The sequence below is a fragment of the Carcharhinus amblyrhynchos genome, chromosome 11 (assembly GCF_965287045.1).
Source record: "Carcharhinus amblyrhynchos chromosome 11, sCarAmb.v2.hapA, whole genome shotgun sequence".
NCBI classification, from domain to species: Eukaryota; Metazoa; Chordata; class Chondrichthyes; order Carcharhiniformes; family Carcharhinidae; genus Carcharhinus; species Carcharhinus amblyrhynchos.
The window spans coordinates 35,986,694-36,002,437 of NC_137334.1; the positions used below are offsets into that span (position 1 = coordinate 35,986,694).

Here is a 15,744-nt window from a genome sequence, read left to right on the forward strand (position 1 = left end):
TGCTGGAGATATCAGCCTGCCAACCAAGCTCAAGTATAGAGACTCCCTTTCGACTAAGCCTGTTTTAAACCAGTGAAATTAAGAAAACACATATGTGCAATGTAAAAAAAATCATTTTCACAAAAACTGCCTGTTGACTAAAGAAGACAAGAAGAGATTTTTAAAAGCTGTAAATATATAAAATATTGGTGCTTGGATCATGAAAAAAAGGCCATGTGATGTGAATGAATAATAAATCCTGAAGATCTTTTACAGTGTACTGAAAACTGGAATACAGTCTCATGGTGTACAGCGAGAGATAGGAGAATTGCTAAAATTCAATTCTGCAACAGCGTAAAACATCCATAATCAAGAACAACTTGTTCAAGATAAAACCAAATGAGAAACAACCACAGGAGATTCCCTTCCCCTGCTACAAGGCCCATTATATTACTGATACTCAACCTGAATACGAACTGAGGATGTCTCGCCTATATCAAAAGTGACAAGGGAATGTTTGTCTACAGGCAACTCAAAGGAATGAATCTGACCTATCAGTTTCAATATAAAACAAATGCTACTGTCTAGCACGAAACATTGGTTAGGTTCATCTGGAATACAGCATTTGACTTTGCTCATCACAGAAGCTAGAAGATATAGAGGTTCTGAAAAACATTTGGAGCTGGACCACTAAATGAATATCCAGGTTAAAACTCAGTTTATAGCAATTGCCTAAGGCAGTTTGCATCTTTTAAACCTTAATAAAGCGGAGACTTTGGGAGACTTGAGTTAAGTATTTAAAACAAAAATGCATAGACCACTGGTGGACAACCTGCGGCCCAGGAGCCACATGCAGCCCATCTGAACAAAGAACAATACAACACACGAAACAGGCCCTTCGGCCCTCCAAGCCTGCGCCACTCATTGGTCCAACTAGACCATTCTTCTGTACCCCTCCATTCCCAGTATGCTCATAACCCTGCTCATAATCTGGGTTGAGTGCAGCCCAGTTTTATTGACTGATGCCCATGCGCAGGGTTGCCACATTCTGCTGATATCCAGCTGTGTAGTTTTTTTCCCTACTGTTATGACTGAAGTGATGCGCACTTAAAGCAAGGGCAAGTACAGTGAGGTGCGTATCAATTGCATACAACATAGACTGACGGTTGTGCATCGAGAGTGTAAACATTTATTTTGTTTTTAACAATTTGGAGTTGATGGTCCTAATATATAGGTGCTTAAGCATTTTCTATAACTCATGAAATAATTAATAAAAGCATTCAACCTTATTTATGGGGTCATTGTTGTGACCCCATAAATGATCTGGTGGCCCAGCTTGCCCATCACTGCATTAAACTACGTACGTGAACAGATTATTGAAAAGTTAGAATGAGAGATTAAGACCACGAGTTCTGCAGGAACAGACAAGTTGGAAGCCAGGTTTTTCTTTTCAGTCATTGGTCTATGGAACAGATTGCTACCTTGTGTAACAAGTGCAGATTCTCTGCAAACATCAAATGGAGCTCGATGGGGTTCCTCTAATTGTGTATAAGATATTGATTGTTATAGTTCATGGTCAATTATTTCCTAGAACTGTTTATTTTTAAAATCACTCTCAGAAATGAAAATGAATTTTCCCCAGAATTCTTTAATCTGCATTCTTCAGCAGATATCTGGGCAAGAATATCCTCCTCCACACACTTCACAATCCTCCCCTAATCAGCTGAGTTTCAAACGTCAAATCCTACCTTCAAGTATCCTATAAGCCTGTTATGAATGACTTACTGCACGTAATTTCATCTCTTTTCTCAATTCTCCTTGCTGTCTCTTCTTTCAAATTCACTGCCTTCCCTAAAAACTATGACCATACCACCATCCATAACCTCTCTATTCTATGAGCTATTGGCAAGGCCATCTTTGACTACTTCCTTATATCTCTGTCAGCAACTGCTACCCCTTCTTCCAACCAATCCATGTTCACTCCATAAAACACTTGCACATCACTTACAAGCAATTTAAAATTAACTTTTGGGGGCTCTATTCACCGCAATTCTACTGTACAACCTTAGCACCAATGATACCTTTGTCCCGGCAAAACTATTCCAGCTGTTTCTGTTAAGGCCCATACATTTCTTCCTCAAATCCGGGGGGGCTAACTTAAATCAGCATCAAAACTGCCCTACCAACTTTCAAACTGCTCCTGCTTGTATGACACCATTTCAAACGCGCCGCAATTTTCTCCAGCTAAACTTTGGGAAAATCAAGGCCATTTGCCACAATTTCACAGTGAACAGTGCCATGGGCGCAGAAGCCCACGAGACTCGAAATACGAGAATCTTACCGGTGAGGTTGTTTTCTGATTCTTCCCCACCCCAGTGACATAATGAGGCTCCTGGGCAGAGACTTATCTTTAATAAGTTAGAGGGCTTCCCTGTCACATTACCCCAAGATTTGGAACTCCCCTTGCTGGCTCGACATCACATTGGGAGATTTTCTAAACCTGAACCAGATGTAGCGAACCCAGCGGGGGATCACAGTTAAGTTAGTCACCCCCACCAACCCCCAACAGCTCAGGACAACTGGCTGTGCAGAATGCAAGCCAGTTTTCTTTGCCTCAGCCAGCACTTTGTACAAATAACAGAAAATTCCATGCATTATCTTTTACCATAGCAAAAGCTCAATAGCCTCACCACCAGCTTCATCTGCCTAATAATCAACTGACTGAGGTTTGACAAAATCATCTGCAAACTTAACATCTTAAATCAAGCCTTGCTAAGCATTAAAACCTTATCAACCCATCATACAAGAACAGTCTCCCACCTACTCTATACTTCGACCATTTTCTGCCCCCATCCATATCCTTGTCATTTCCAGGCTCAGTTATCCCAAAGAATGTTTTATAAACTTCAGTTCCTTTAAAACTCTGTTCCACTTCTCATTCTGAACCACGTCCCCACTCATGCATCACTCTACTCTCACGGAATTATCTCCCAGTTTACTAACATCTCACATCAAAAATTTTCATCCTTGAATTTAAATCCCTCCTTAGCTTTGATACTGCACATCTCTAAACTTCTTCAGTAATATATCTCTCCCAATTCACGTTTGTCTCCTGGGTTCCCCCTGCTTTAAACACACTATTGGGCTGGTTTACAATTCCCTTAGTCACATGCTCTAGAATTCCCTCTCTTGACCTGTTTTGCTTTCCAAAATCTACTATTCTGACCCAGCTTTTAGCCACTTCCAGTATCTCCATCCTTGACTTGCATCCACATTTAAAAAAAACAATGTTTTCAACTTTATAAAATATAAAGAGGAGTAAACAAGATGGCTCTTTGATGGAGCTGGTTCATTCGGTAAGATCATGGCTGAATTTATACTTAACCCCATATTCCCATACTAGCCATGACACTCTTACTTTGCAAAAATCTATCAACCTCTTCTATCTTGAATATAAAGTTACCATTGCCCCAGATGAAGATAGGTTGTCTTTCCCTTTGAAAGGGAGAGCTGACTGATGGTGATTAAATCTGATGATCTCCACATCTCAGGCGAGGGGCATGGCCTTCACGAATAACCCCAGCAGGTATGGGAATTGACCCACACTGTTGACATTGCTCTGCATCATGAACCAGCTGTTCAGCCAACTGAGCTAAGCGGCCTCAACAACTGATCATTGTCAGCTCTCTGGGGTAATGAATTCCAAAGATTCACAAACCTTTAGTGAAGAAATCTCTCACTGCAGTCCTATATGGCTGATCTCAATCTGGGACTGAGATTGTTAGTTTTTGTTCAGTTAGGAATGACATACATCATAGCAGGTCATTCATCCCATCAAGCCTCACTGACGACGACCCCAGGCCCTATCCCCCAAAACCCCACATATTTAGTCCGCTAATACCCTTGACACTTAGGGGCCACATATCAAGGCCAATCGATTTAATCTGCATATCTTTAATCTGTGGAAGGGAACTGGAACACCTTAAGCCACTGAAGATTTTTTAGCTGTTTCAATGAGATTATCTAATTCTTAGATGAATTATAGGTCTAGACTGTTCAATCTCTATTCCAATCATATCAGCACATATGAAGCTTTCACAATCCTGCTGTCTCCAGTTAGCTTATAGTCGTATTCTGTCACTTTATTCTCATTCCAAATTCTCAGGCATACCACTATTTTTGGTAATATTACAAATCCCTTCCGAGATACATTCCTTTTTAAGCAAAGAATCACAATAGGTGATGTGGCACAGAAGCAGGTCATTTTGTCCAACTCATCCATCCTGGATATTCCATCTATCTTTTCTCAATTAAAATTTACCATCACAACCATCCCTTCTCTCTTACACTTGTCTAGCTCCTCTTAAATTTATCTATAATAATCCTTGCAACCACTTCCCATAGTAGCAAGTTCCACCTTCTTACCTCTCACTGGACAAAGTAACTTCTTCATAGAATCCCTACTGTACAGGAGGCCATTTGACCCATTGAGTCTGTACCAAACACAGGCTCTATTCCCATCACGCCACACATTTACGTTCTAATCCCTGACACTAGGGTCAATTTAGCACGGCTAATCAACCTAACCCGCACATCTTCAGACTGTGGGAGGAAACGAGAGCACTTGGGAGAAACCCATGCAGATACTGGGAGAAAGTGCAATCTCCACACAGCCAGTGACCCAAGGCCGGAATTGAACCTGGGACCCTGGTGCTGTGAGGCCATGATGTGGAAATGCCGGTGTTGGACTGGGGAAGCACAGTAAGAAGTCTCACAACACCAGGTTAAAATCCAACAGATTTATATAATAGCACAAGCCAAGAGCTTTTGGAGCACTGGTCCTTCTGTGAGGCAGCCGTGTTGTGTTACTGTATCACCCATTCTTCTGAATTCTCTACTCGATTTCTTTGTGACTATCTGATATTGATGGTTTCTAGTTATTCTGTTTCCCACCATCAACAATTCATATTTTAAAGACAACCCATGGTCAGCCTTCACCAACCACCCCCTCCACCACACATCCAAAAGCTCCTCTATGAAATAAAGAATAACTTGGAATTAATACATCTTGCAGTAACATATAGCATTAACGTATTTTTTTATGCAGAAACATTAAATGCTGCATTGATTCTACAGTTAACCAACCAAATTAAGAATCAGGAGTAGCACTTCAAGCTGACGACCTTTCATTATAATTCTGAAGGGTCAGCAATCTAAGACATTAGTCACCTCACTCGCCACAGGATCTGCCAACTCTGAGACTTTCCAACATGTTCCCTCATCTTCCAAGTTACCAGAACTGAGGGTTCTGATACCAGAATTGAGAGTCTTGACTAATTGCAGGCTGGAAATTGTTTAAGGTAATCCAGGGCAAAAGGAGGCGGTTATTGTAGTCACAGGCGGTGCCAAAATTGCCACAGGATGCTGCAGCTGCTGGGAACGGGAAATGAAGAGAAACCGGGAAAGCGCTGGAAAAGCCTGACAGCTGCCCTGGAGAGAGTGATAGGAACAAGAGTTAATATTTCAGCTTCAGTGACCTTCCATCAGAGCTGGACACTGACAGCTTGCCTCTTCCCCCAGGCTGTGGTGTGAGGATCAGCCGCCCGCCTACCCAGCCAGCCAGCCAGCCCGGGCTTCACAACTCTACCGAGAAGACTAACCTGGGCAGCGGGGGGAAGCCAGTCCGGGGTGGAAACAGGGAGCTCTCGCTCTCTCCCTCTCCCTGCCCTGCCTCCTCCAACCCTGAGGCCTCCTCCAACCCCGGGGCCTCCTCCACCCCGCTGCCGGGAAGGCACAGGGCCTGTCGGCACTGCCGGAGAGGAGGGTAAGTAATCAGACCTCTCACCTCGATGACCTTCTCTTTCTTCTTCTGCTCAGCCTTCTTGCTGGGCTGGCTGCTGGATTTCTTGGGGGGCATCTCCACACTCACTCACTCGCTGCCTGGCTGTCCGCCTCTCCGGCCTTGCCGGCTCTCCAGGATCCGCTCACGCGGAGGAAGTGGCGCCTCCGCCGGATTGTGGGTAAAATCCCGGCCCGCACTGCGCACGCGCCGCAACCCCAGCAACCACAATGGGAGAGTGGGCGGGGCCTCGGCGGGGCGGCGGGAGCGTAGCGAGCCTGAGTGGAACCGCGCTCGGAGCACACCTGCCTGGGCGCGGATTCCGCGCGGAGCAAACCTGCATGGGCGCGGATTCCGCCCGGGGAGAATCTTCCCGGGCGCGATTCCGCCTAGGGAAAACGTTCCTGGGTGCAAATTCCGCTTGGCTCAAATATGGTCCGGCCATCAATAAAGCGTAAAGTTTGTTTATTAGTCACAAGTAGGCTTATGTTAACACCATAATTAAGTTACTGTGAAAATCTACATGGACTTGGGACAAGATCTTACCAAAAAATGGCAGAGGGCAAATTGTGGTGGTTGGGGGGGGGCGTTGGTGGTGCGGTTGAGTTTGAGTTCGGTGCTTTGAGAACTTGGTTACTGTCAGTGAGAGCTGCAGGAGGGAATGCTAGATGTTGAGTGTGACTGAAAGGATCTGTGCGTGCTACTTTGTGTGCAATTTTGGTCTTTTTTTAAGGAAGGATGCTCTTGCTTTTGAGGAAGTGTGGTGAACGTTTACCAGGTTGATTTTGGGGATGGCATGACTGATGCAGTGGAGAGATTGACTAGGTTAGGATTGTTTTCACCACTGGAGTTTAGACAATTGAGGGGGGATCTCATAGAGACACATAAAATTCTAACAGGACTAGACGGTAGATGCAGGGAGAATGTTCCTGATGATGAACCAGGAGTCACAGTCTGAGGATTTGGAATAGACCATTTAGGAAAGAGATGAGGAGACATTTCATCCGAAGAGTGGTGAGCCTGTGGAATTCTTTACCGCAGAAAGTAGTTGATGCCAAAATGTTGAATGTATTCAAGAGGCGGCTGGATATAGCACTTGGGATGAACAGGATCAAAGGTTATGGGAGAGAAAGCAGGATTAGGCTATTGAGTTGGATGATCAGCCATGATGGTGATGCAGAGCTGGCTTGAAGGGCCAGATGGCCTTCTCCTAGCCTATCTTCTATGTTTCTATTCCCAATCTGGAAGCTGTGGTAGCAATTCCCCTTTGAGTTGCAGCATGAGAGGAAGTTGGCAAAGAGACAACAAATGAGAGGGTAAGCTCCTCACTGAGAGAGAGGTTGGAGAAGAGGTCGGCAGCGTTATCCACTTTGGCTTTTCCAGGAGCATTACTCTTACCTTCACCTAAGCGAGGAGCAGTGTGAGCATTGTCTTTGCTTTACAAAACAGGTGCTCACATAACTCTGCCATTTCTTGAAACCTGATTTATTGTCTCAAAGCAGGATGAGGACAGTGCTGTCAGAGGCTGTGAAGGTGTCTGTGAAGCTAAATTTAATTTTGTTGGTTTCTTTCAGGCTGGAGCAGGTGGTGTAAGTAAGTTCACCATCCCCTTTCACGTCAAAGAGATGACAGGGAATCTATTTGCCACAAAAGGAGAGTTCATTGTGTTCTTTCTTAATGGATAGAAACAAGCAGAGCATCCATATGGCTTTACTAGGATAACAAAGAGCCAAGAACAGTACAGCATAGGAACAGACCCTTCGGCCTACCAAGTCTGTGCTGACACAGATGCCTCTCTAATATTTTCTTGCCTCAATGAGCTCCATGTCCCTCTATTCCCTGCCTATTCATGTATTTATCCAGATGCCTCTTGAACGTTGATATAGAACCACCTCCTCCAGCAGTGTGTTCCAGGCATTCACCACCCTTTGTGTGAAAAGCTTGCCCTTTACATCTCTTTTAAATTTTCCCCCTCTCACTTTCAACCCATGCCCCTGAGTAATTGACCTTACAACCCTGGGAGAAAGACTCTTGACTATCCACTTTATCCAAGCCCATCATAATTTTGTAAACCTCTATCAGGTCCACCCTCATTTTTCGACACTTCAATGAAAACAATCCAAGTTTGTTCAACCTTTCTTCATAGTCCATATCCTCCAAACCAGGTAACATCTTGGTAAATCTCTCCTTCCAGTAGCTGGTGACCAGAATTGTACACAATACTCCAAATGCCTAACCAAAATTTCATACAACATGATTTTCCAATTTCTGTACTCAACGCCCTGACCGATGAAGGCCAGCATACTATATGCCTTCTTGACCACCTTGTCCACCTGAGTTGCCACCTTCAGGGAACTGTGGATTTGCACACCTAGATCCCTCTGTATGCTAATATTTCTAAGGGCGCTACCATTTACTATTTGCGTTCCTTCTGCAGCAGACCTTCCAACTCACATTACCTCACATTTGTCCAGGTTAAATTCCATCTGTCATCTTTTGACCCAGGCCTTTAGGCTATTTATATCCTGCTGTATCCTCTTTACTATCCGCTACTTCCCCAATTTTTTATATTATCTGCAATTTTACTAATTAGATCACCTGTATTTTCCTCCAAATCATTTATGTATATTACAAACATAAATAATATGGCATCCTTGTGGAACACTGCTTATCCAGTTAGAAAAGTACCCTTCCACTGCGACTCTCTGCTTTCTATGCCCAAGCCAATTTTGTATCCATCTTACCTCGAGCTCACCTCGGATCCCATATAACTTCACCTTCCATATCAGCCTGCCTTGAGGAACGTTATTGAAGGCTTTACTGAAGTCCATGTATATAACATCCACTGCCCTGCCCTGATAATTTTTTCTTGTTACTGCCTCAAAGAACTCAATGAAGTTTGTGACTCACGACCTCCTCTTCACAAAACCGTGCTGCCTATTGCTAATAAGCCTATTCTCTCCCATATGTGAGTATATCCTGTCCCTAAGAATCTTCTCCAATTGTTTCCCCACCACTGATGTAAGGCTCAGAGGCCTGTAATTTCCCAGATTGTCTCTTCTGCCCTTCTTAAACAGAGGAATAATGTTAACTATTCTCCAATCCTCTGGTACCTTGCCCCTGGCTAAAGAGGATGTAAAGATTTTGGCCAAAGCCTCAGCAGTTTCTTCCGTTGCCTCTCTCTGTATTCTGGGATAGACCCTATCTGACCCTGAGGATTTGTCCCCCTTAATGTTTTCAAAACCCTCAATACCTCCTTCCTTTTCATCTCGACATGTCCTAGAATGTCAACAATACCTCCTCTCTACATTCACCATCCACCACATCCTTCTTGTGTAAATACTGATGCTAAGTACTTGTAAAGGATCTCACCCACCTCATCTGCCTCCACACATAAATTCCCTCCATTGTCCTTGAGTGGACTTACCCTTATGTAAGGAGAAAAAGCCTTGGGATTCTCCATAATCCTGCCTGCCACTGATATCTCATGGCCCCTTTTTGCCCTCCTAAGTCCCTGTTTAAGTTCTTTCCTACTATCTTTGTATTCCTCAAGATCCTTATCCTTTTTCAATTTCCTGAAATTTATGTATGCCTCCTTCTTTTTCACTAAGCTCACAATCTCTCTTGTCATCCCAAATCTTGCCATCTTTACCCTTCATTTTTACAGGGACATACTTGGCCTGAATTGTTAACAACTGACTTTTAAAAAACTCCCACCTATTGGATGTGGATTTACCTTCAAATAGCCATCCCCAGTCTACATTCCCTAGCTCTTGCCTAATATTGTCATAGTTAGCCTTCCCCCAGTTTAGTACTTTCACTCTGGGACTACTTCTACTCTTTTCTACAAATATCTTGAAACTTACAGAATTGTGATCACTGTATCCAAAATGGTGCCCCACTGAGACATCAATCACCTGTCTGGGCTCGTTTCCCAGAACCAGGTCTAAGATAGCCCCTTCCTGAATTGGACTATCTACGTATGGTCTCAAGAAGAACTCTTGGACACACTGGACAAACTCTGCCGCATCCAAACCTCTGGCACGAAAGGAATCCCAGTCTATGTTGGGGAAGTTAAAATAGCCTATCACAACAACTCTGTTGCTTTTACATCTTCCCATAATCTGCTGACATATCAATTCCTCCACTTCACACTGGTTGTTGGAAGGTCTGTAGTACAACCCCAACAGTGTGATTGCACCGCTCCTGCTCCTGAGTTCTACCCATACGGCCTCACTACATGATCCCACCAAAGCGTCCTCCCTCTGATATTCTTTTGTCACTCTCTCTATCTCACCTGAACTTCTAAATCCTGGAATGCTAAGCTGGCAGTACTGCCCTTCTTTCATCCAAGTCTCCGTAATTGCCACAGCATCACAGTTCTGTGTAGTAATCCAATCTTTAAGTTCATCTGCCTTACCTGTCATACTCCTTGCGTTAAAGCAAACACACCTTAGACCATCTGTCCTGTCATGTTTTGTACACTCTCCCGTGTTTTATTTCTCTTAGCCTTACTGGACCCATTCACTGAGTTCTCCACAGTCCCTGTACTCCCTGACCTACTACTGTGGATCCCACCTTATTAGTTTAAATCCTTAGCAGGATAGCAGGAATCCCTATGGAGCAGGACCCGGCTGCATGCACTGGGCATCACTTCTTAATGCTGAATTATAGGCTAAAACTAACTGTCACATTTATTTACAAAAAGAATAATGCCCAGAACCAGTAAGATGGAACAAAATACAAATGGTTCAATACTTAAATAGTAAGTATAGAAATAGTCAGTGAAAAATAAAACCAATACCCTTTTTATAGCATTTCTCATGTAGGTTGATAAACAACAAACTTTTTGATAATTCATTCTCGAGAGATAGGCATCACAACCAAACCAATATCTAGTGTCCATCCCTCACTGTCCTTGAGAAGTTATTGTACAATTTGACAAAATGCATCTTCCAGTAATAGATTAGTGAAATTTCCAATGGATTCTGCGTGCAAAATCCAGACATAATACCTGCACAATCTGCATTTGGATTTATTGTGCTATTGTTCACATTTTCTTCAATTTGTGAACAGCACAATACGTTTTGTAGTTATAAACAATCAAAGATAGCATCCACTAAAAAAACAGCTGACGTGTTCCTCTGCAATTGCAGGTTCAAATCCCATTATGGTTGTGTCGAATATCGAGTTATATATGTGATAAGCTTGCCAGTTCTCAGTCAGCTGTTTGTCAGAATGGTCATTGGTATCAAACCGACAGTTCTAGCTTTGTAATAATGTGATTCAGAATCCATAAAGTCACAGAAGTGTAAGACTGGGGACTGCAAGGCTGGGGACTATAGTTCTGACTGGAAGACTATTAGTGGGACAATTTGGATGTTAGAGATGTGACATTCAGGGTCAGTAATATTTGTAATTTGGTTAACCAGAGGGATTCAGGGTTCTCCTAATGCATTTGTCTCGATACATAACTTCTTACATTCTGAAAAATAAAAAGAAATGTTGCCATAATATTAGCATGCTGCCGTTAACAAAAATTAAATTTTCATACTGTGACTGAAACTAAAAAGGAAGCTGTCTTTCCTGGTCAAATTTCAAAATGGAGAACATTGAGACACAGATGTGAGAATCCCAGGAAATCCCGATTTCTGTTATCCGTTCTAATTAGTGGCAATTCATTTAAAAATGTGACTGACTGTAGATTGGAGTTGGATTTTATGATCCCCTTCCTGCAGCTTTGAAAGCCTGGGGACACATAAAATCCAATGGACTTTTTTCCTACTGCTTACCCGTCTGCCTTCAACTTGTCTCAAATTGTAAGAGGAACAGGGAAGGCCAATTAATGGCCACTTAAGTGCCTCGGCTGCAATCTGGTGCTTTCCAGTGACCGGGGTAGGCCCATGAAGATTTAGCTGCTTAAACTGGTGCCAGACAAGGACAGTGGATCTCCTTTGTTGGTCCTCAGGGCCCATTGGAGACATTGTGACCCCTTCTGCCCTTACTCCCGGCCTCTCCCTTCACGGTTCCCCCTTCTTCAAATACTATCCCCCCCAGCTCAGTCCTTTCTCGGACAAGGCTTTAATTACTTCAATTGGCTCACCACCATGTCTGGGCAGGTAGCCCTGCTGACTTCCAATCTAGCTTCTATGTATATGGCATAGGGGCAGGATTTGGCATACAGACCAGTGGTATTGCTTTTAACAAACTAATGTTACCACTTCTGGATACAGCAGGGACCAAAAATCTGTCCCAATCTTTAAATCCTACTTGTAATATGCCCTGGGTAGAAGCAGTTGAGAGGTGACATGGTGGGAAAATGTGGCCTGCGTTTTTTTATTGACAGTAAATGATCAAAAAGAAATTCAAGTGGTGCATGTATTGTGAGAGCCAAAAACATAATAACTTGGTACCATTCCAGAGACCCAAATAAAGTGTCGATAAAAGAGTAATGCCTTGAATCCAAGACAAATGGTTGGGTACAAAGGCCACCATGTCCTATTTGCTTTGGCCAGGCACTGTCATCAAAGTGTTAACATGCTAATTGTGGACCGAGTGTCTGAAAAGAAGTTGATGTCAGAGATCATGAAACACTGGCTTGACCTGAGGTGGGTAGATGGTTATGTGGCAACCTCTGTAATATTGGACAGCTTAAATAATAGCAAAACACTGATAGTGTTAAATCAGTGTCCATGGGCTTTGCTGTGCAGCAAGATTATAAACAAATGTGCTATAAACATTTCATATGTAGAGGTATTCATCCAGAGCTTTGGAACCATCCTGCAGATAAACCTTCGTAGAAGGACAGGCTGGAGGAGGGAACATATGTGTGTACTTTGCATTGACTGATATGATGCTCAGGTTGTTTGTTCTATATGTCAGTCAGGGTAAATGGGCCTATTATCATAAGTGTTAATTAGGTCAATTAAGCTGCACCTACCTACCAGTGAACGGGAAGTGGGAAGGGCCAGGATAAGGGATGTAAAATGGAAGGAGCTAACCATCTTCCTACCTGACAGCAGGCCTTATAGTCAAAGCTGCTAGGCTCCTCAGCTTGCCTCTGCCTTCTCCAGCTACATGTAAAATAGTGGTAGAGACCTAACAAGGCCCCTAAGTAGCTATTGATTGTCCACTTAGATGCTCCTATGCCTACGGGTGGGTGGACAGTGTGGACATGTTGCCAGTTCACTCTAATACGGGAGACAGTTCGGGTGGGTAAGAAGATGGTGGGTAGGCCGTCCATTTTATTTTACGAGTCGCCCCCAACTTCATTGACAGGAGGCCTTAAAATTAATCTCTCTGTTCTTTAATTGTAAGCTATGAAACATGCCATAACTATTCTTCTAAAAAAAACGTTGTCTTGTAAGATATCTCTGAACATTATTCGATTAAAGCTGAAATAATGACTTCCTGGTACATAAGTTCTGTAGATTTTTAATGCAGATTTCCAAAAACGGTAATTTTAAAGTGCTTTTAGTGGCATTCTGTTTTGAGCCACCTGGGGCTGGATCTTCAATCATGACTGGGGACAGGGAATGGGAGCTGGTTTAGGCACACCCACCACAATTTTCAATGCTCCAGCCAATTAAAGGGCAGGGAGTGAGCTCATCATCCAATCAGGGACAGCATCTCAATGCTGGAGGACAAAATCCAGAATTCAGAAAATGGCAGGTCGGCAAGTTAAGGTGATGATTATTGATGTGAGCATTAAGCCTGCAAGGGATAAGCAGAGGTAAGTTTATTTACACGGGCGCATGGTGGCACAATTGTTAACATTGCTGCCTCACAAGTGCCAGGGACCCAGGTTTGATTCCTGGCTTGGGTCAGTATCTGTGCAGAGTCTGCATGTTCTCCCTGTGTCTGTGTGGGTTTTCTCTGGGTGCTCCAGTTTCTTCCCACAGTCTGAAAGATGTTCTGGTTAGTGCTTTGGCCATGCTAAATTCTCCCTCAGTGTTCCCAAACAGGCGCTGGAGTATGGTGACTAGGGAGTTTTCACAGCAACTTCACTGTAGTGTTAATGTAAACCTACTTGTGACACAAATAAATAATTAAGCTTTAAAAATGTCACAGCTGCTTGTCCATGTTCCTGGAGGAGTATTGTCTCCAGGGAACAGCCAGTTGTGACCTGGCAGCCATTATGGATCTGAAGAAATTTCTGGAAGACCAGCAAAATTTGTTTTGCTGTGATCAATATTAACACTGTTTCCATATTGTGCTTGTACAGAACAGCAGCATTATCCCCTCCACAAATGTTAATGTCACTCAACCAATCAGCTATCAATGTCCACATGATGTTTTCATCATGGTTTATCAAGTTCCACACCATCAGCTTCCTTGAAAGAAAATTTTGAGTGTGAAGGGAAGTCTGAAGCATAGTTGTATGTAGTGGTCTAGATTTAATAATTCATTGCACTTGCTCACAGACTTTCCATGGAATCTTACACTGGAACATACTGTAATTCAAAAGCCATTCTTACACTTGAACACTAACTACAAAATACTCAGAACTTTTCCATTTGCCAAGCAAGTAACTGCATCTAGAATTTAAGGCTCCACCACACAGGATTGGACAGGGGGCAGTTAAAATGGCAATAGGATGGCTTGTGTTGGAGAACCTGTTGACTTTCAAGATGTCCCAATTCAATCCATGGCAGGAAGGGTTGAGCTAGGGGGCCATTTAAATATTCTTCCAGTGGTGTTGGGGGGAAGTGTGTGGGGGAGTGGTGGAGGGGGGAACGGTGGAGATTGACAGGCAATCAGGGTAGCCACATCACATTGGAAAACTTGACAGGCTTGCTAGCAATTTGAAAGGTACCCCTACTGCACAGGCATCCTGTACCCAAGAGAATCTGCTGGAGACAAGGCTTCCTCTCCCTTGGTGGGAAGAACCCCCCCCCCCCCCCCCCCCCACCACTGCCCTTCAAGTCAACACCCTCATTCTGCTTCACCAAGGCCTGTTTGACTGGCCCTGGTGAGCGTAGCCCATTTACCTCCTGCAGTAACGATCCTTCTTCTGGAGTCTATTATGGTGCTGGTGTAGAATTCTTACAAAAGTGATGCTTTTGGTACTGAAGATCTGCCAGCCGTCTAATTGGTCAGAAGCTCTCAGATGAGGGATTGCCACTCTGCAGGACTGGGAAACTTGATGCTGACCAGATAGGTGCCTGATTAACTTTTATTCACATTAGGGTTCCTGAGAATGGTCATGGGGGTGGGGGGGGGGGCTGGGTGGTGGTGGGTGTTGCTGTCACTGACTCTCCATAGTGGATGAACCCACCACAAAACCATTGAATTCACCAATAGGACTGAAGAAGCACAAATGAGTGGCACAGAGTTTGAACCAGGAGTCTGCCATGATTTGACTCGATGATAAATCAGGTTTACAAATCAAAATTCATAGAGGGAAAGAAAATTTGGTTAAGACAGACGGATAAAAGAGACACAATGAGCTGAATTTTGAGGCCTCACTCATCCTAAAGCCATAAAATCCCACCACAATTGAATAGACCTTTCCATTGTCTGCCCCCCGCCTGTTCTGATTCCTGTGGCGGGTGGGGCAGTAAAATTCCAGCCAAAGTAAAGAAAATGTCTTAATTAAGTTTTTTAAAAAAAATTTAAACAAATCTCCAACAATAATGAAAACTAATTAATTAAAATTTCACGAGTTATTTTTTTCGGTGCCAAAGAGCTGTTTAGCAATAATTAAGACTTGACATGTCATTAAAACGTATTTACACTGGAATGGACAAGTGTATATCCTTCCTTGTGGGGTTAGTAGGTATGTACAGCCTCTTCATCCCTTTCACTGCATTTCATTAATGAGTTAGCTAACTGTCATTGTCACAAAGCTTCTGGAATAGCAGAGCACCCTAGACACGGATTCCTGAGTTATGCATTTAGTTTCACATGTGCCATTGTGGAAAGGT

General features: G+C 43.4%; 1 protein-coding gene across 1 annotated transcript in view; it reads right to left on the minus strand.

Moving 5' to 3' along the window:
- The window catches only part of zc3h15 (zinc finger CCCH-type containing 15), a 33,594-nt gene extending 27,606 nt beyond the window's left edge, over positions 1-5,988 (minus strand). Inside the window, exon 1 of the mRNA XM_080198856.1 lies at positions 5,825-5,988. Within this exon, the coding sequence (XP_080054982.1) occupies positions 5,825-5,896 (72 nt within the window). The 5' untranslated portion in view covers positions 5,897-5,988. The remainder of the gene's footprint in view (positions 1-5,824) is intronic.
- Positions 5,989-15,744: the final 9,756 nt, after the last annotated feature.